This window comes from Pristiophorus japonicus, chromosome 11 (assembly GCF_044704955.1).
Source record: "Pristiophorus japonicus isolate sPriJap1 chromosome 11, sPriJap1.hap1, whole genome shotgun sequence".
NCBI lineage: Eukaryota > Metazoa > Chordata > Chondrichthyes > Pristiophoridae > Pristiophorus > Pristiophorus japonicus.
Window position 1 is genome coordinate 65,697,872 of NC_091987.1, and position 21,826 is coordinate 65,719,697.

The 21,826-nt window shown below is 47.6% G+C and overlaps 1 protein-coding gene across 5 annotated transcripts in view; it reads right to left on the bottom strand.

The window, feature by feature from the left end:
• nme7 (NME/NM23 family member 7) overlaps nt 1-21,826 on the bottom strand; it is a 337,368-nt gene that overhangs the window by 32,559 nt on the left and 282,983 nt on the right. For all 5 annotated transcript variants that reach the window (XM_070893470.1, XM_070893467.1, XM_070893471.1 and 2 more), the window contains exon 10: nt 1,243-1,350. In XM_070893470.1, the coding sequence (XP_070749571.1) occupies nt 1,243-1,350 (108 nt within the window). The remainder of the gene's footprint in view (nt 1-1,242; nt 1,351-21,826) is intronic.

Consider the following 21,826-nt stretch of genomic DNA (forward strand, 5'->3'; position numbering starts at 1 on the left):
CCAGGCCATTCTTTTCAATTTTGCTGCTCATGAGTTACAAGGTCAGGCCATTTATGGGATTATAAATCATATCCCATAGCTGTTGATCATTTATCATCATTTTACATGTCAGTTCTATTCAATATTTTGTTTGGTAAACATTCATGAATTGTACCCAAATAAGCAAAATTAATTTTGTATATTCCTACTGATCATACCTGCCAATCTTTGAGGTAACAAACCTCTCACAATTATAGACTCTTTAGAGAAAATACTGTATCTTGTAAAGGTATTGCAATATACATGTCATCAATTAAGTTATAGTCCAGTATAACTGGGCTGAAACTAGAAATACTGACCACTCATTTAAAGCATACTTCAATGCAAGAGTACATTATATGAGACGATTAGTATTGATTACGCCTATACCACCCATAGAAGCCATATTCTTTGATCAAAGACTTAGGGGATGAAATTGCTCCTTTTTATAGTTCCGTTAGTATCTCCAAGGGGCACAAGGCAGTTTTCGCCTGGGGGAGGGAGGGGGCGCTACCGCCTCCCGGGAAATTGCCCAGGAGGTTTTGGAGACGATGACCCAACAGCGCCATGCCCTGCGCCACTGGTGATGACATAATTGCCGTGTGCGGCGACCCCTCACCGTCCTGTGGGGAAAAGTGGTCCTTGGGCCGTGAGGCTGGCGTGGGCGGCTGTCATCGCCAACTTTGCGGGTAGCGAAGCTGGTGGACATCTGCTCTGGGGGAGCTCCCTAAAGGGGAGAGCGCCAGTACCCTGGGTCATCATCTCTGTTTGTCGGCCGACTCTTGGGTCAGCTCGACAATGGCAGCCCGAGGGTGGTCCGGGCCGCCATCGTGCAGCCCGGCACTCTGTCTTGGGTGCCGGGTTGCTGGCCTGGTCTCACACTGCCCTGGTGGCCCAGTGGCGGCCATCAAAGGGCCTGCAGAGTGCGCAGCACCCGCCCCTTTAATCGAAGGGGAGGGCGTTGTAACGTGAAAGCTCTGCATGGAGCATTCACCAGGCGCTTGACTCAGCGCCACAGCAGCACCCTGGGACCGCTCCCAAAGGAAGCAAATCGGCAGAGATAGCGCTCTGCTTCCCTTGAGGGGTGGTATGCCCAATTCAGCATCGGGGATGGGACTTCTGCGCCGGGCGCTAAAAGTCACGGCCCCAGAAGGTTACTGTCTCGAATTGGGGCACAGGGCAATTTCGTCCCCTTAATTTTGTTAACTATCTTTTCTTGCTTACCTCCAGAATTCCATCTTCAGGGAGGTCAGTGCAATGAATCGCATTCTGAATTTTGTTTTTTCCAAAGAGGGCACGCAAACTGCGAGGCCGTAGATGGCGAGCAATTTCCTGGAAAATGAAAAGATTGCGTGAGCAGCATTTTAAAAGCCATATTTACAAATTAGACTTTTTCCTCTTACCCTATAATTTAATCTCGCGCATAGTTATTAGAAAAAAGGGAGAAAAAAACAACTTATAAAATATAAAAGTTTGTACACCATTGTAAAAAGGCACTGGCGACAAGGGATATAAAATTAGAATTAAACAACCTAAATGAGGGACTGAGTGCTGCAGTGAGCCAAAACAGTGAATTCATTCTTTCATTCTCTGGGATTTTGAGTGTAAATCCAGCCCTGGTGTCTTTAATTTCTATAAAGGGTAAAATTGTATCAATATTTGAAGCAGATGAAGATACAGGGCTATGGAGAGAGAGCGAGGCAGTTCAGAATAATTTTGAATTGCTCTACCAAAGAGTTGCCACAAACAAGATTGACTGAATGGCTTCTTTCTGTGCTGTAAACATAACAGGTCCTTATGTGGCATATCCCTAGAATTAGCTTGTATTTTTAATGGAGTATATTTTTTAGCTTTTAACCCCACCGACAGGATCAACTTTGTTCATTTCTAGGTGTCCCTGATAAACAGAGCTAAACCACCTTTTTTGTCCACTCTTGGTTTTTTGGAACACTGTATACCTTTGAATATTATATTAATTTCCACCCTCTGGATTTACCCATTTTTCCAATCTTCCTACTACATTGTAGTTCCTGTTGGCACAACAGTCTCCAGTTCTGTAATCTAATTTTTTTATTCTTTTAGCATTTGTGTGCATATTTCTTATTATGGAAGGAGTAATCAATAGTGCCATCAAGCAATACCATCAATGCTCAGTTCAGGTTCTGCAGAAACACTTGACTCCAGACCTCATCACAATCTTCATCCAGCCACGAATACAAGAGCTGAACGGCAGAGGAGAAGGGAGAGGAGCTGCTCTTGACATTAAAATGGTATTCAATGGAATATGGCATTAAGAAGCCTTAGTAAACCTGATGTCAATCAGAAAGCGCTCCAGTGGCTGGAATCAGACTTGACACAAAGGGGAATGATTGAAGTTATAAGAGGCCATTCATCCATTCATCACAGCACCAGGACATCAATGCAGGATATCTTCAGGAAAATGTCCTCAGCCCAAACATCTCCAACTTCTTGATCAATGATCTTCCCTCCATCATAAATTCAGGAGTAGGGCTATTCACTGACAATTCCAGTGTTCAACTCCATTCACCTTCCTTGTAACATGAAACAGACCTTGCCAGGCTACAGCAGGACCTCGATTACATCCAGGCTTGCGATACAAGTGACAGCTAATATTCATGCCACATAAATGCCAAGTAATGACCATCTCCAGCAAGAGAAGGCCCAGCCATCTCCCCCTGACCTTCAATGGCACCACCATCACCGAGCCCCCCACCATCAACATCTTGGAGGTCACCATTGACCAGAGGAGCGGACCTTCGGCTTAGAGGTAGCATTTCCACTTCTGAGTCAGAAGATGCAGGGTTAGACCCCCACTCCAGACAGTCCTGGCGAGTGGAGACTGAAGCTCAAGCTCTGAATTCTGTGCTGATATCCAGTGGGAAACTTGTGTCCAATTGGTGTAGGAGCACCCCTCCCCCAACCGAATGGCTTGTGGGAGACAATAAAATCCTCCTGCCGTATAGAACTAATCATCCTATCGGCAGTAATAATGATGGTTACGGCCATGGAAGGTGTGTTTACGTCACTGCTGTTAGACAGTTAATCAGCCCGAGAATCCTTCGACTACTTCACACTGCAGCAATAACCATTGACCAGAAGCTTAACTGGACTAGCCAAATCAACACCATGACTGCAAGTACGGGAGAGAGACTCTACTGTGCAATGAGTGGCTCACCTGCTGACCACTCAAAGACTCTCCACCATTTACATGACAAAATCATGTGTATGCTGGACGGGTGCAGCTGCAACAACAACAACTTGTATTTATATAGCGCGTTTAATATAGTAAAATGTCTCAAGGTGCTTCACAAGAGTATTACGACAAAAAAAATTGAGATCAAGCCACATAAGGAGAAATTAGGGCAGGTGACCAAAAGCTTGTTCAAAGAGGTAGGTTTTAAGGAGCATCTTAAAGGAAGAAAGTGAGGTAGAGAGGCAGAGAGGTTTAGTCAGGGAATTCCAGAGCTTAGGGTCTAGACAACAGAAGGCACGACCACCAATGGATGAGCGATTATAATCAGGGATGCTCAAGAGGACAGAATTAGAGGAGCACAGATATCTCAGGGGGGTTGTGGGGCTGGAAGAGATTACAGAGATAGGGGTCATGGATGGATTTGAAAACAAGGATGATAATTTTGAAATCAAGGCATTGCTTAACTGGGACCCAATGTAGGTCAGCGAGCACAGGGATGATAGGTGAGTGGGACTTGGTGTAAGTTAGTACATGGGCAGTCGAGTTTTGGATGACCTCAAGTTTACGTAGGGTAGAATGTTGGGAGGCCAGCCAGGAGTGCGTTGGAATAGTTAAGTCAAGAAGTAACAAAGGCATGGTTGAGGGCTTCAGCAGCGGATGAGCTAAGGCAAGGGCAGTGACGGGTGATATTACAGAGGTGAAAACAGGCAATCTTTGTTATGCTGCGGAAATGTGGTCGAGAGCTCATTTCAGGGTCAAATATGACACCAAGGTTACAAACAGTGTGGTTCTGCTTCAGGCAGAAGTTGAGGAGAGGGATGGAGTCAGTGGCTAGGCAATGTAGTTTGTGGCGGGGTCTTCCCAATATTCAATTAGACAAAATTTCTGCTCATCCAGTACTGGATGTCAGTCAAGCAGTCTGACAATTTAGAGACCGTGGAGGGGTCGAGAGAAGTGGTGGTGAGGTAGAGCTGGGTGTCATCAGCGTACATGTGGAAACTGACGCTGTGTTTTCGGATGATGTCACCAAGGGGCAACATATAGATGAGAAATAGGAGGGGACCAAGGATAGATCCTTGGGGAACACCAGACGTAACAATGCGGGAGCGGGAAGAGAAGCCATTACAAATAATTCTCTGGCTACGATTAAATAGATAAGAATGGAACTGGGCAAGTGCAGTTCCACCCAGCTGGACAACGGTGGAGAGGCGTTGGGGAAGGATGGAGTGGTCAACCGTGTCAAAGGCTGCAGACAAGTCAAGAAGGACAAGGAGGAATAGTTTTCCTTTGTCAGTCACAAAGGATGTATTTTGTGACTTTGATGAGAGCCGTTTCGGTACTGTAGCAGGCGCGGAAACCGTATTGGAAGGATTCAAACATGGAATTGCGTGAAAGATGAGCATAAATTTAGGAGGGGACAATGCGTTCAAGTATTTTGGAGAGGAAAGGGAGGTTGGAGATGGGGTGGTAATTTGCAAGGATGGAGGGGTCAAGGGTTGGCTTTTTGAGGAGAAGGGTGATAACGGCTGATTTGAGGGAGAGGTGAACAGTACCTGAGGAGAGATAACCGTTAACAATGCCAGCTAACATGGGAGCCAGAAAAGAAAGTTGGGTGGTCAGCAGTTTGATGGGAATAGGGCAAGGGAGCAGGAAGTGGGTCTCATGGACAAGATGAGCTCAGAGAGGTCATGAGGGGAGATCGGAGAGAAACTGAAGAAAGATGTGAGGTCAGGGGTAGGCGGAGGGGGAGGGGGGATCCTTAGAGGAAGTTTGGCCTGGTGGGCTAAGGGAAGGGAGGGAAGAGGCAGAGGCAGCTGAACGGATGGCCTCAAAAGAGATACATGAGCTCCTCACACTTATTGTGGGAGGTGAGGGTGGATACAGGGGAGAGTGGTTTAAAAAAAAATGGTTAGCAGTGGAGAATAGACACCGGGGTTTATCTTTGCATTCCAGAATGATTCTGGAATAGTGAGCAATTTTGGCAGATGAGAGCAGGACCCGATAATGCTTTATGTGATCCAGCCAGATCTGGTGGTGATTAGCTGAACCAGTTGTCCACCATATCCGTTCAAGTCTGCATCCCTTGGACTTAAGGGAGTGAAAATGAGGGCCAAACCAGGGGAATGACCAGGGTGAGGGAGAGTAATTGTTTTAATAGGGACTAGGGCATCAAAGTTGGTGGTGAGGGTGTGGTTGAGCAAATCGGTAGCTGCAGAAATGTCATGGTGAATGGCGGGCCAAAAGCCGGACAGTTGGAAGTTCATAAGTGCAGGGGGGTCGATGGGGTGGCTGTGAATATGGGTTGGGGTGTTTACATGGAGGGAGAGATTAAAGGAGGATAGGAGTCTAGTGAACTCAGAGAAGAGAGAGCACGATGAATTGAGATGGAGGTTGAAATCACCGAGGATGAGAAGTCATTCGGTGCAGAGGCCGAGGGAGGAAAGCAGTGAAGATATATCGGTAATTGTTATATATGTAACCTTGTATATACCGTGTACAGCCACCAGAGGGCTCATCCCCTGGAGTCCCAAGGGATCCCACAATCCCTTGGGAGCACAGGTACTTAATGAGGCCTCACAGGTACTTAATGAGGCCTCACAGGCTGGAGAGGCACTCTGGAGACCTGCAATAAAACACTACGGTCACACTTCACTTTGAGCTCACAGTATCCAGACAGAATTTTTATTCATATATAACAACTGGCGACGAGATACAGATGACGAACCCAACGATAGAGAGAACAGTGGGCATCCTGGAGAAATTCTCGGAGGGAGATGATTGAGAAACCTTCGTGGAGTGACTCGACCAATACTTTGTGGTCAACGAGCTGGAAGGGGAAGCAAACGCTGCCAAACGAAGGGCGATTCTCTTCACCATCTGCGGGCACCAACGTATGGCCTCATGAAAAATCTGCTTGCTCCAGCGAAACCCACAGAGAAATCATACGATGATTTGTGCACACTGGTCTGGGAGCATCTGAACCCGAAGGAAAACGTTCTACACCTACAAAAGGTCTGAAGGCCAGGAAGTGGCGAGTTATGTTGCCGAGGTAAGATACCTTGCAGGACATTGCGAATTTGAAGGACATTTGGAGCACATGCTCAGAGACTTTTTCGTACTTGACATTGGCCATGAAGTGATACTTCGCAAACTTTTGACTGCAGAGACCCCAACCTTGAGTAAGGCCATAGCGATAGCCCAGGTGTTCATTGCCACCAGTGACAATATTAAGCATATCTCTCAGCACACGAGGGCTGCTACAAGTACTGTGAACAAAGTGATGTTGTTTTCAAATCGCAACGTACAGGGCAGGCCCCACTTGCTTGCAGCTGCATGTCTGCAGATGTCTCAGAGTCCACCATCAAGAGTGATGAATGCAAGGCCATTAACACCTTGTTGGCGCTGCGGGGGTGATCATCGTTTCCATTCATGCCGCTTCAAAGGGTACGTTTGCAAGGGCTGTGGAACAATAGGACACCTCTAACATATGTGCAGGTGCGCTGCAAACCCTGTTAATCCTGCAAACCACCATGTTGCAGAGGAGGACAGATCCACGGTGGATCACGACGAACCAGAGCCTCAGACCGAGGAGTCAGAGGCATATGGGGTGCACACATTTACCACAATGTGTCCCCCGATAATGCTGAAGGTTGAATTAAATGGACTCCCGGTGTCAATGGAGCTGGACACGGGCGCGAGCCAGTCCATTATGAGCAAAAAGACTTTCGAAAAATTGTAGTGCAGCAAGGCCTCAAGGCCAGTCTTGACTCCCATTCGCACGAAACTGAGAACTTACACAAAGGAACTGATTCCCGTAATTGGCAGCACTACTGTAAAGGTCTCCTACAATGGAGCGGTGCACAAGCTACCACTCTGGGTAGTACCGGGCAATGGTCCCACGCCTGCTCGGCAGGAGCTGGCTGGGAAAGATATGCTGGAGCTGGGACAACGTCCGAGCGCTCTCGCCCACCGACGACACTTCGTGTGCCCAGGTCTTAAACAAATTCTCTTCGCTGTTCGAACCAGGCATCGGGAAGTTCCAAGGAGCAAAAGTGTAGATCTACCTGATTCCGGGGGCGCGACCCATCCATCACAAGGCGAGAGCAGTACCGTACATGATGAGGGAAAGGGTGGAGATTGAGCTGGACAGGCTGCAACGAGAGGGCATCATTTCGCTGATCAAATTCAACGAGTGGGCCAGTCTGATTGTCCCAGTCCTCAAGGGAGACGGCACCGTCAGAACCTGTGATGATTACAAAGTAACTATCAATCATTTCTCCCTGCAGGATCAATACCCACTAGCAAAAGCGGACGACCTTTTTGCTACGCTGGCAGGAGGAAAGACGTTCATGAAGCTGGACTTGACCTTGGCCTACATGACGCAGGAGCTGGAGAAATCATCGAAGGGCCTGACCTGCATGAAAACGCACAAAGATCTCTTAATTTATAACAGATGCCCGTTTGGAATTCGATCAGCCGCGGCGATATTCCAAAGAAACATGGAAAGCTTACTGAAGTCGGTCCCGTGCACGGTGGTCTTCCAGGACAACATCTTGGTTACAGGTCGGGACATAGTCGAGCATCTGCAGAACCTGGAGGAAGTTCTTAGTTGATTCAAATGCGTGGGGCTCAGGTTGAAACGCCGAAGTGCATTTTCCTGGCGCCTGAAGTGGAGTTCCTGGGGAGAAGAATCGCGGCGGACGGCATAAGGCCCACCAATTCGAAGACGGAGGCAATCGAGAACGTACCGAGGCCACAGAACGTGACGGAGCTGCGGTCGTTTCTAGGACTCCTGAACTACTTTGATAACTTCTTACCGGGTCTCAACACACTGTTAGAACCACTGCACGCCTTACTGCGTAAAGGAGACGAATGGGTATGGGGCAAAAGCCAAGAAAATGCCTTTCTAAAAGCTAGAAAATTGTTATGCTCAAACAAATTGCTTGTGTTGTATGATCCATGTAAGCGTTTGGTACTAGCATGTGATGCGTCGTCATATGGCATCGGTTGTGTATTGCAACAAGCTAATGAATCTGGGAAATTGCAACCGATTGCTTATACAGCCAGGAGTCTATCTAAGGCTGAGAGAGCCTACAGCATGATTGAAAAAGAAGCGTTAGCGTGTGTCTATGGGGTAAAGAAAATGCATCAATATCTGTTTGGGCTAAAATTTGAATTGGAAACTGACCATAAGCCACTAATATCCCTGTTTTCCGAGAGTAAGGGGATAAATACTAATGCATCGGCCCACATCCAGAGATGGGCGCGCACGTTGTCCGCATATAACTACGCCATCCGCCACAGGCCAGGCACAGAAAACTGTGCCGATGCTCTCAGTAGGCTGCCACTGCCCACCACAGGGGTGGAAATGGCGCAGCCCACAGATTAAGTCATGGTTATGGAAGCATTCAAGAATGAGTAATCACCCGTCACAGCCCGACAGATTAGAACCTGGTCAAGCCAGGACCCTTTACTGTCCCTAGTAAAACATTGTGTGCTTCACGGAATCTGGTTCAGTGTCCCAGTGGAAATGCAGGAAAAGATAAAGCCGTACCAGCAGCGCAAAGATGAAATGACTATACAGGCAGACTGCCTTCTGTGGGGCAATCGGGTAGTGGTCCCCAAGAAGGGCAGAAACATTTTCATCAGTGACCTCCACAGTACCCATCCAGGCATCGTAATGATGAAAGCGATAGCCAGATCTCACGTGTGATGGCCCGGTATCGATGCGGACTTAGAGTCCTGCGTGCACAGATGTAACACATGCTCGCAGTTAAGCAATGCACCCAGGGAGACGCTACTAAGTTTATGGCCTTGGCCCTCCAAACCGTGATCCAGGGTCCATGTCGACTATGCAGGCCCGTTTTTGGGTAAAATGTTCCATGTGGTTGTAGATGCGTACTCCAAATGGATTGAATGTGAGATAATGTCGACAAGCACGCCCGCTGCCACCACTGAAAGCGTGCGGGACATGTTTGCCACGCACGGACTACCTGATGTCCTTGTGAGCGACAACGGGCCATGTTTTACCAGTGCCGAGTTCAAAGAGTTCATGACCCGCAACGGGATCAAACATGTTACATCTGCCCCGTTGAAACCAGCATCCAATGGTCAGGCAGAGAGCAGTGCAAACCATCAAGCAGGGCTTGAAGAGGGTAACTGAAGGCTCACTGCAGACTCGCCTATCCCAAGTTCTGCTTAGCTACCGCACGAGACCCCACTCTCTCACTGGGATTCCACCTGCTGAACTGGTCATGAAAAGGGCACTTAAGACAAGGCTCTCGTTAGTTCACCCTGATCTACATGAACAGGTAGAGAGCAGGCGGCTTCAACAAAGTACATATCATGATAGCGCTAATGTGTCACGCGAAATTGAAATCAATGATCCTGTACTTGTATTGAATTATGGACAAGGTCCCAAGTGGCTTCCCGGCACTATTGTAGCCAAAGAAGAGAGCAGGGTGTTTCAGGTCAAACTTTCAAATGGACTCATTCACCGGAAACACTTGGACCAAATCAAACTCAGATTCACGGACTATCCTGAGCAACAACTTTGGACCCTGCCTTCTGTGACCCCCCCAACATACACACCAGTGGCAACCAATACAGCGGTTGACCACGAAGCAGAACCCATCACCCGCAGCAGCCCAGCAGGACTCACCACACCAGGCAGCCCAGCAAGGCCAGCTGCACAGCAGCCCAGCGAGGGCCCAACAAACGATTCACCAAAACCAACATTTGCACCGAGACGATCAACCAGGGAAAGGCCCCAGATCGACTCACCTTGTAAATAGTTACACTGTTGACTTTGCGGGGGAAGTGTTGTTATGTATGTAACCTTGTATATACCTTGTACAGCCACCAGAGGACTCATCCCCTGGAATCCCAAGGGATCCCACAATCTCTTGGGAACACAGGTACTTAAGGAGGCCTCACAGGCTGGAGAGGCACTCTGGAGACCTGCAATAAAAGACTACGGTCACACTTCACTTTGAGCTCACAGTATCCAGTCAGACTCTTTATTCATATATAACAGTAATAACATTTTTATGGTACTTGGGTGGGTGGTAGAGAACGAGAATTTTACTTGAGAGATGAGAGGGGTGGAAATAGATTGAGATGCTCAAAGGAGGAAAAAGTGCCGGAGGATTAAGGGGACAGACCATGGTGTGTTTTGCTGATGAGAACCACACTGCCACCATGGCAGACTGAGCTGGGCAAGTAGTGGAAGATATAGCCAGGTGTGGAGGCTTCATTTAAGAGTAAGGTGTCATCACACCTCAACCAAGATTCTGAAAGGGCCATGATGTCGATGCAATCATCGACGATGAGCTCATGGATGGCAAAGCCCTTGTTCGCAAGCGAACGGACATTTTGGAGGGAGATGCGGAGAGGGTTGGTGATGGCTGCCCCACTGCCAGCATCTACTAGGTCGGCGCTGGGGGGGAATGAGTTGGAAAATGCTTGATGCCATCCATGATGGAGCAGTTCTCTTGACCAATGCTCCAGTCATTGGCACATTCTTGCTGCACAATGTACAATCTACTGTAGCTATTCTTCAAGGTTACTTTGACAGAACCTCGCTCCCCTGCGACTTCTACCACAAAGAAGGACAACAGCAGCAATGTTGTAGAAGTACCATCACCTCCAAGTTCCCCTCCAAGTCACACAACATCTGACTTAGACATATACCACCATTCCTGACCCAACACCATTGCAGAAATACCCTCTAACCAAGAACTGCAGTAGCTGAGGAGAAGGTTACCATTACATTTTAAGGGAAACTAGTGATGGGCAATAAATACAGCCTTGCCGGTGTTACTCACATACCGAGAACAAATAAAATATTTACCTATTATCTATCATGTCCCTTAGTGACTGCCCATTTCTGACCTGAGGTTCATGTATGTCTTTCTGGATATCTGTGTCCATGCTCATCTGTTGACTACCTTCATCTGTCTTTCGGATGAGGTGTTAAACCGAAGCCCCGTCTGCTCTCTCAGGTGGACATAAATGATCCCATGACATTATTTCGAAGAAGAGCAGGGGAGTTATCCCCAGTGTCCTGGACAATTTTCATCCCTTGGTCAACAGAACTAAAACCAGATGATCTGGTCATTATCACATTGCAGATTGTGGGAGCTTGCTGTGCACAAATTGGCTGCCGCATTTCACACATTGCAACAGTGATTACATTCCAAACGTATTCCATTGGCTGTCAAGCGCTTTGAGATGTCTGGTGGTCATGAAATACGCTATATAAATGCAAGTCCTTCTTTTTCTTCCCTATGATCTCTCGTCTTGGATCCGGTTTCCTCTGTCGCCCCCACCCCACCTGTCCAACTTAAATGATTTCCAATTGCTGCCTTGTGTTCTTTGTGAGTCTATTTATTCCTGCTTGGTTTAGGTAAGGCTTGTTTCCCCTGAACCATCCTTTTTTTATTCTGAACAAGTCCCTCGCTATTCATGAGTGTAGCATTGTTGCCAGCCACTGATTTACATCCTCAATTTATTTGGTGAACTTCCCTCCTTTCCCAAACATCAAAATTATAGCAGAAAAAAATATTATTTCAATGTTGAGGCAATCCTTGTGTATAAGAACATAAGGAGCAGGAGTTGGCCATATGGTCCCATGAATCTGCTCCACCATTCAATAAGATCAAGGCTGATCTTCTATCTTAACTCCACCTTCCCGCACTATCCCCATATCCCTTGATTCCCTTAGTGCTCAAAAATATCAATCTCATTCTTGAATATCCTCATCGACTAAGCATCCACTGCCCTCTGGGATAGAGAATTCCAGAGATTCACAACCCTCAGAGTCAAGAAATTTCTCCTCAGCTCAGACTAAATGGCCACCCCCTTATCCTGAACATTGACCTCTAGTTCTAGACTCTTCAGCCAGGGGAAACAGCCTCTCAGCATCTACCCTGTCCAGCCTTCTAAGAATTTTACATGTTTCAATGAGATCACCTCTCATTCTTCTAAACTTCAGAGACTATAGGCCCATTTAACTCAATCTCTCCTCATAGGACAGCCCTATCATCCCAGGAATCAATCTAGTGAACCTTTGTTGCACCCCCTAAAGGGAAGTATATCCTTCATTAGGTAAGGAGACTAAAACTGTACAGTATTCCAGATGCGGTCTCACCAAAGCCCTATATAATTTGTAGCAAGACTTCTTTACTATTATATTCCAACCCCCTTGCAATAAAAGCTAACATACCATTTGTCTTCCTAATTTCTTGCTGTACCTGCATATTAACTTTCTGTGATTTGTGTACAAGGACACCCAAATCCCTTTACATACCAACATTTACCAGACTCTCACCTTTTAGAAAATATTCTGCATTTCCATTCTTCCTACCAAAGTGGATAATTTTACACTTCCCCACATTATGGACCCAAGTTTCCACACGATAAAAAACGGGCGCCCCTCCGAGCTGGGCGCCCGTTTTTCGCGCCTAAAATGGCGCCGTAAAAAAACGCGCGATTCTGGAGCTCTCTGCTTGGCGCGGCGCCCAGGGGGGCGGAGCCTACACTCGCGCCGATTTTGTAAGTGGGAGGGGGCGGGTACCATTTAAATTAGTTTTTTTCCTGCCGGCAACGCTGCGCGTGCGCGTTGGAGCATTCACGCACGCGCAGTGTGAAGGAAACATTGGCACTCGGCCATTTTTGTAGTTCTTTGTAGCTGTTTAATTTTTGAAAATTTTTTAATAAAAGCACATTGCCATCAGCACATCAGCACTGAGGCTTCTTGCAGCCTTCTCACTGTCTCCTCCCCCCCCCCCCCCGCGGGAACGAACGGGCGCCACCACCTCCCCCCCCGCGGGAACGAACGGGCGCCACCACCTCCCCCCCCGCGGGAACGAACGGGCGCCTCCTCCCCCCCCTGCGGGAATGAACGGACGCCTCCTCCCCCCCCCCCCCCGCGGGAACGAATGGGCGCCTCCTCCTCCCCCCCCCCCCCCCCGCGGGAACGAACGGACGCCTCCTCCTCTCCCCCCCCCCCCGCGGGAACGAACGGACGCCTCCTCCTCTCCCCCCCCCCCCGCGGGAACGAACGGACGCCTCCCCCCCCCCCCCGCGGGAACGAACGGGCGCCTCCTCCTCTCCCCCACCCCCCGCGGGAACGAACGGGCGCCTCCTCCTCCCCCCCCCGCGGGAACGAACGGGCGCCTCCTCACCCTCCCCCCCCCCCGCGGGAACGAATGGGCGCCTCCTCCTCTCCCCCCCCCCCCCCGCGGGAACGAATGGGCGCCTCCTCCTCCCCCCCCCCCCCCCCCGCGGGAACGAATGAGCGCCTCCTCCTCTCCCCCCCCCCCCCGCGGGAACGAATGGGCGCCTCCTCCTCTCCCCCCCCCCCCCGCGGGAACGAATGGGCGCCTCCTCCTCCCCCCCCCCCCCCCGCGGGAACGAACGGGCGCCTCCTCCTCCCCCCCCCCCCCCGCGGGAACGAACGGGCGCCTCCTCCTCCTCCCCCCCCCGCGGGAACGAACGGGCGCCTCCTCCTCCTCCCCCCCCCCGCGGGAACGAACGGGCGCCTCCTCACCCTCCCCCCCCCGCGGGAACGAATGGGCGCCTCCTCCCCCCCCGCGGGAACGAATGGGCGCCTCCTCCTCTCCTCCCCCCCCGCGGGAACGAACGGCTGCCTCAACTTGTGAGGCTGACTGCAGAATTCTCCCTGGCTGAAGCACTTTCACACAGGTAGGAAGATGGTTTATTTAATCTTTTCTTGGCTTATAAATGTTTATTCAGGTTGGATTTATTTGTATAATATTTGTAGAAGTATAAATAAGGATTTATTATAGAATTTAATGAGTTCCCTTCCCCACCACGTTCTGGACGCCTAATTTGTAACCTGCGCCTGATTTTTTAATGTGTAGAACAGGTTTTTTCAGTTCTACAAAAATCTTCACTTGCTCCATTCTAAGTTAGTTTGGAGTACGTTTTCACTGTGGAAACTTTGAAATCAGGCGTCAGTGGCCGGACACGCCCCCTTTTGAAGAAAAAATTCTGTTCCAAAGTAGAACTGTTCGAACTGACTAGAACTGCAGAAAAAAAAATGTGGAGAATTGCGATTTCTAAGATAGTCCGTTCTCCACCAGTTGCTCCTAAAAATCAGGTGCAAATCATGTGGAAACTTGGGCCCCATATTCCATCTGCCATCTTCTTGCCTAATCACTTAAGCGGTCTATATCCCTTTGCAGACTCTTTGTGTTCCCCTCAAATATTACTTTCCCACCGAGCTTTATATTGTCAGCAAACTTGGATATATTACACGGTCCCTTCATCAAAGTCACTGATTTGTCAAACACGATTTCTGCTTTCATAAAACCGTGTTGACTCTGCCTAATCTTATTGGGCCGTAATTTGAGGCCTCTATGGGCGTGTACCCATCAGTAACGGCCGCACAAGTTCCGGGTTTCACGCGTGAAGCACATGCACGAAAACCCGGAACTTGCGATCTGTTAAGAATTTTCTTGGCTACTTGCCCAACTTCTGCCCAGTGAATGCCCGTGAAATTCTTACGTTTGGTAAAAACAGGCGTAAGGCCTGCTTTTATCAGAGTAAGAGTTTAAAAAAACATAAAAATAAATGTTTTAAAAACCTGTGCAATAAGGTAAGTTTATTTTTAGCCCCTTTAAATCATTCTTCAAAAAATTAAATTTTTGTTTAAAATATTTAATTAAATGGCATTTTAATTAATGTAATGTTTGCTTATTTATTTATTTGATGTGTAGATGTATTTTCTGGGGTATTCCCGAATGGGGATTCCCTTCTCTTATTTGTTAGGCTAGCCCATTAAATCCCAGAGGCGCTTGCAAACCGCGAGCGCCCCCGAGATATGTGAGTTTCTACCTGCGGGTCCCCAGAGAGGCCCAGGACCACGAATCTCCGTACCTCCCGGACCATCAGGTATGCGGGTAATCTTTATTTGCAGATCGGAGGAAATTATTATTTAAATGGAGAAAGATTGCAAAGTACTGCAGTACAGCGGGACCTGGGGGTACTTGTGCATGAAACACAAAAGGATAGTATGCAGGTACAGCAAGTGATCAGGAAGGCCAATGAAATCTTGGCCTTTATTCCAAAGGGGATGAGGTATAAAAGCAGGGAAATCTTGCTACAACTATACAGGATATTGGTGAGGCCACTGGAATACTGCGTGCAGTTTTGGTTTCCATATTTACGAAAGGATATACTTGCTTTGGAGGCAGTTCAGAGAAAGTTCACTAGGTTGATTCCAGAGATGAGGGGGTTGACTTACGAGGAAAGGTTGAGTAGGTTGGGCCTCTACTCATTGGAATTCAGAAGAATGAGAGGTAATCTTATCGAAACGTATAAGGTTATGAGGGGGCTTGACAAGGTGGATGCAGAGAGGATGTTTCCACTGATGGGGGAGACTAGAGGGCATGATCTTAGAATAAGGGGCCACCTATTTAAAACTGAGATGAGAAGAAATTTCTTCTCTCAGAAGGTTGTAAATCTGTGGAATTTGCTGCCTCAGAGAGCTGTGGAAGCTGGCACACTGAATAAATTTAAGATAGAAATAGAGTTTCTTAAACGATAAGGGGATAAGGGGTTACGGGGAGCGGCCAGGGAAGTGAAGCTGAGTCCATGATCAGATCAGCCATGATCTTATTGAATGTTCTTACGTGGCACTTTATTTATGTTCATATGTGGCACTTTATCAAACGCCTTTGGGAAGTCCATGTACACCACATTAACTGCATTGCCCTCATCAACCCTCTCTGTTATCTCATCAAAAATCTCAATCAAGTTACTTAAACATGATTTGCCTTTAACAAATCCGTGCTGGCTTTCCTTAACTAATCCTTAACTAATGCATACTTGTCCAAGTGACTGTTAATTTTGTCCCGGATTATCGTATCTAAAAGCTTTCCCACTACCGAGATTAAACTGCTGGGTTTATCCTTACACTCTTTTTTGAAGAAGTGTTTAACATTTGCAATTCTCCAGTCCTCTGGCACCATCACCGTATCTAAGGAGAATTGGAAGATTGTGGCCAGTTCCTCCGCAATTTCCACCTTTGCTTCCCTCAACATCCTAGGATGCATCCCATCCGCTCCTGGTGACCTGTTTATTTTTAAATACAGCCAGCCTTTCTAGTACTGCCTCTTTATCAATTCTTATCCTATCCAGCATCTGAACTACCTCCTCTTTTACAATGACTTTGGCAGCATCTTCCTTGGTAAAGACATATGCAAAGTACTCATTCAGTACCTCAGCCATGCCCTCTGCCTCCATGCGCAGGTCTCCATTTTGGCCCCACCCCTCCTCTTACTACCTGTTTACTAGTTATAGCCTGTAGAAGACTTTTCGAATTCCATTTATGTTAGCTGCCAATCTATTCTCAAACTCTCTCTTTGCCCCTCTTATTTTCTTTTTCACTTCCCTCTGAACTTTCTATATTCAGCCCGGGGTTCTCACTTATATTCTCAACCTGACATCTGTCATATTGTTTCTCAACTCTAACCAAATAGATTCTGTCCTTAATCCCTCCAGGACATCCTCACCCTCCAGCACTATAGAAACATAGAAAATAGGTGCAGGAGTAGGCCATTCGACCCTTCGAGTCTGCACCACCTCCCCAAAAGAACTAGTAAACCCCCCCACGAGGACATTAGTCCCGGCTCTGTTGAGGTGCAACCCGTCCGGCTTGTGCAGGTCCAACCTCCCCCAGAACCAGTCCCAATGTCCCAGGAATCTAACGCCCTCCCTCCTGAACCATCTCTCCAGCCATGCACTCATCTGCTCTATCCTCCTATTTCTATACTCAGTAGCTCGTGGCACCGGGAGTAACCTGGAGATTACTAACTTTGAGGTCTTGCTTTTTAATCTCTTTCTTAGATCCTAAAATCTGCTTGCAGGACCTCATCCTTCTTTCTACCTACGTTGTTGATATTAAATGGATCATGATCGCTTGCTGTTCACCCTCCCTCTTCAGAATGTTCTGCAGCCGCTCAGTGACATCCTTGACCCTGGCACCAGGGAGGCAACATACCATCCTGGAATTCCCTCCCTAAACCTACCAATTTTTGGTTGCCCATTCTAATATCCCCTTCTTTGGCTTGGTATCACTTCTTGTCTAATTACGTTGCTGTGAAGTACATTGGATGTTTTCCTACATTGTGCAAGTTGTGTTGTAAATCCTGTTCAACCAGGATACCGTACAGGTTCAGTGATTTTGGTTAACAGAGTTAATCATTAGCTAGGTCCCTGGGAGAATTCCCCTGCTCTTCTTCAAATAATGCCATGGGGTATTTTATAATACCTGAGAGGGCAGATTGGACCTTGGTTGACCATCTTATCCAAAAGACGGCAGCTCTAACAGTATGACACTTCTCAGCACTGCATAAGATTGTCATGCGAGATTATGGGCCTAAAATTGCAGCCTCGCCAGGTGCGTACGAAGTGCGCACAGACCCGGCAAGGCCTCACAATAGCTGGCTTTCGGGGCGCAATGTGCATGTGGCGAAAACTGGCTTTTCCAATCTGTCAAGATTTTTCCGTATCCCCGGGAGATTAACATCCGCATGGGAGAGATTGGGCTATTTGCTCAACTCATGCCCAGCGAATGTCCTTCAAACTTTTACGCCTGGTACATTGCTTACTTTTACCAGTGTAACACTTTTAAAACATATTGGGCTAGAACCTTTACTTTTGTGGTAATGGGCGATATTTCCAGCGTGGGCATTAAAAAAGGGTTTTCAGATCGCCATCTTCTCACCCATTCTCAAACCACCTAGTTTCCACTTTTGAAAATGGGCGTTACCACGAGGGATATAAAATGGGCGGTAGCGTTAAATTTTTTTGACCTTCTGCCGTAAAGTGTGGCCGTCCTTAGCAATGGCATGGCAACGCTCGACTCCCGCAATTCTGGAGGTCAAGGGTCAAGACGACATGCGCAGAAGACGAGACAAAGAGAGAGAGGGAGCTCAGAGGGACTGAAGGCGTGGCTAGATGTGGTGTGGAAGGAGGGAGACTTTAGAGTTTCACAGCAAGTCGGCAAACAATAAGTAGCTGTTACCAGCCACATATTTGACCGCATTTGGCATATAATGGACAGAGAGGAGGAGGCATCATAGCACGCTGTGGAGACTGACATGGAGAGAGCAGTGAGCTGGGAGAGGAGCACATTGGAGGCGCAAAAGAGCCAGAAGGTTCTCGGACGAGGCAAATGCCTCCCTCCTGCAGGAGGTCGAGTTACGCTGGGATGATTTGACACAAGGAGGGCATGGGAAGCCCATCCCAAAGGCATAGCAGAAGATATGGGCTGAGACAGCAGAGGTGGTCTCATCGTCACGAGGTTCGTGAGGGCAATCAATGCCGCAAACGATGAAACGACTTTGTGGGACCCGCAAGAGTAAGTATTACATTTATTTACATGTACTTATGTATTTATATAATTTGATTTATGAGTGACTATCAGTAGATGTGAGGTCTTTCACTTTTATCGGGAATGTTTTACTCAAAGCCTGCAGTCACGATGTACGTCTTTAGGTAAAGAATGATAATGATCATAATAATCATGATTACATCTGTCGGTTCTGTGTAGTATCAGTGTCTGTGACATTACCTAGCAATGAGATCACGCAATGATCCCATGCCATGGCGTTCTGTCACCTTTTACAGAAGAAGCTATCGACGATGAGGTCCGTGCAGAGGCGAACGGGTGGGGAGCCACCAGTCCCCAGCAACATCATTGACATGGAGGAGCATGTGCTCACACTCATGGGGAAGCACACCCAGACAGTCAAGGTCGCATTTGCAGACCCTGAAGTGATGACACGTGAGTAAAGCTTACACCATTGCGTGATGCAAAGTCAATAGATGCCACACCCACTCATATCCGAACAATCATATATGATAGATGATTTCTAAAATTGTCATATAAATAATGATGGCCAAATGTGTTGATGGTCATGAAATGTGATATCTGTGATGATTTTGAGAGCGGTGGTGCTTTTGTCGTGCATATGCTGTGTGTAGCGCTGGACTCACCTTGTGACCCTAGCACCCCCTTCTCCTCTAATAACCTCATTTGTGTTTTGCAGTTCAGCCAGCAGCACGGCCCTAGGCAAGGCTATAGAGGCCAGAAAGTGGGGGCGCGCGGCAGGAGTTGGCGGATGATCCTACTACATCTGGTGCTGAGAAAGTCCGATTCTCGCCCGTCAATCTGCTGGGTCTGTTCTCCACGGATGAGAGCGCGGATTTCGAGGAACCTGCATCGCCATGCTCCAGAAGCCATTTCACCCCAAGTCCATCTAGTGGTCCTCCAGTCATTCCCGCCTCCACTCTGGAGGTACCGGGCCCAAGCACCTCGTCACAGGGCACCCCATTTTTCCCCAGGACGGCGCCAACCCCGCACGTCTGTTCCACGAGCGCCACATGAGAGCGGAGAGATCGTACAGTTGTCCAGGAGGGCTGTAGACATTGGTGACCAGCTCATCGAAGCATTGGGGGCATATCCTGACAGCTGGCCACCAAGACTGAGTACATTCCGCAGATGGCGGAGTCCCTGGATGCGATAGCCAGGAACACTGCTGCCACAGGCCTCCCAGTGGTCCCCGAGCGTGGCACTCCACCCCTAGGTTCCGCACCACCACTGAGAACGACAGATGAGAGCAAGGACCAAGATGTTGCTTCTGCATCAGAGAATGTTGCCCCCTTGGCATCCCCCGCTCCTGTACCCGTGCAACGATCGCATCTGCCTTCATCCCCCCCAATGAGGCACCGTCTGAGGAGCTCCTCAGCGAGGCGCTGTGGAGCGAGGAGCGGAAGGGGTAGAGGTGGGGAGAAGAAGGGGAGGGGGGAAGAAAAGTGAGGTGCATGTCCGCAGGTGATGGCTGTGTTATATCTCCATCTGGGTGTATGCAATTAGTTGCAATTAATGGAGGCTGGGGACCACGCTCCTGCTTTGCCTTTGTATTCTGTGTTGCTGGACATGTTGAGCATGTGATTTGTGTCAATGGTAGAAAAAGTGGGATGTGGACGGGTGTTATTGTCTGTGATACTTATGATTTCAGACCAATGTTGGTATAAAATTTTTGTTATTGAACATAACCTTGTTGCGCATTGTCTCAGATAGCTGCACCATTACACACTAATGATTCCTTAACATGAAAGGGTTAAATACAACTTAACATCAATCAACGTAAACTTTAACTGGCACCAACGTGATGGGCACCATTGATGTCTGAGATGCACACACACAGCAGTGTGTCAGCGTTGTCACTCACATCAACGCTCTTTCAGGCAAATTGGTCAGATATCAGCTCCTCACGTAAGAGTGGGATTTTACAAATGCCAGCCACACCGCTGGCGTTCGTTGAGAACAGTTCCACTTTTTGTGGCCGTTTTTTTTTTGGGTGAGCGATATTGTGGACGATATGTGTGTGAGGTGGTGAAATTGATGGTGGCCGATCTCATGGTTGCTAGTTTCGGTAAATATGCTCTTTACGACAAAAAACAGTGGGCGGGCGTAAATAATGAATTTCGGCATTAAGCACATGGAGAAAGTAATGCTCGGCGATAAGTTTCCTAAAAATCGGTGTCAGTTTCCATTTTGTGCCAAAATGGGCAATATCTGGATGTTATACGTCATTTCAGGCGTAAGTACGCAAAAAAAGTGGAGGTTCTAGCCTATAAAAATTAAATTTAAGCACTCATTTTTATATTAAAAACCCTGTCCATTAAGGCAAGTTTATTTTAACCCTATTAAAACACATTAAAAAAATTCCAAAAATATATTTTTTCTAAAACATTTAATTACATTTCATTTCAATTAATTTTACATATGTGAGGTGTTTTATTTATTTACTATGCTGTGTTTCAGTGTTTTAGGGGATTATTCTCATTGATAGTAATGGGAACTCGTACAAACGGAGTTCCCATTTTTATCAATGAGAATACTACATAGTGATTGGTGGTCCAGGCCCATGTGAATCCAGCATGTAGTACGTACGAGAAAGACATCGTTCCATGCACTGCGCAGCGAATCTAATCCTCCGACAGGAATCCTACGTTCCTCTGGGATCACCAGATACTTCCGTAGATTTATTTCGGGTCGGTGGCGTTCGTACGAAGGAAGCTTCCGACTGCAATTTTCCCCTATGTGTTCATCTCCTGAGTGGGGCTTGAAAACACAACCTTCTGACTCAGAGGACCGAGTGTGACCACTGCACCAAAGCTAATATCTAAAATTTACTAAATTTTACTTTAGAACATATTTTTTCATGTAATGGATAAAAACATAGTAGAAGTGACTCATTTTCAGCAGCCACAGAAGAGAGAAGATAGTACTCGGGTCTCATTTATCAGGCTTTTGCTCTTATGTCCTCGGACTACTCTTTAAAAAAAACATGTCTCCTTCATCCTCATCTCCAACTCCTACAGCCTCTGATTCACCCAGATGATATTCCAACATTTTCATAACCTACAACATGATCCCACCATCAAGTACAGTTTTGACTGTTTTCTGGAGGGACTAGTCTCCATAATATCTTTGTTCCCTCTTCTATCACCCTTATACCTGACTATCATTCTCCTGGCACTTTCCTGTGAAAC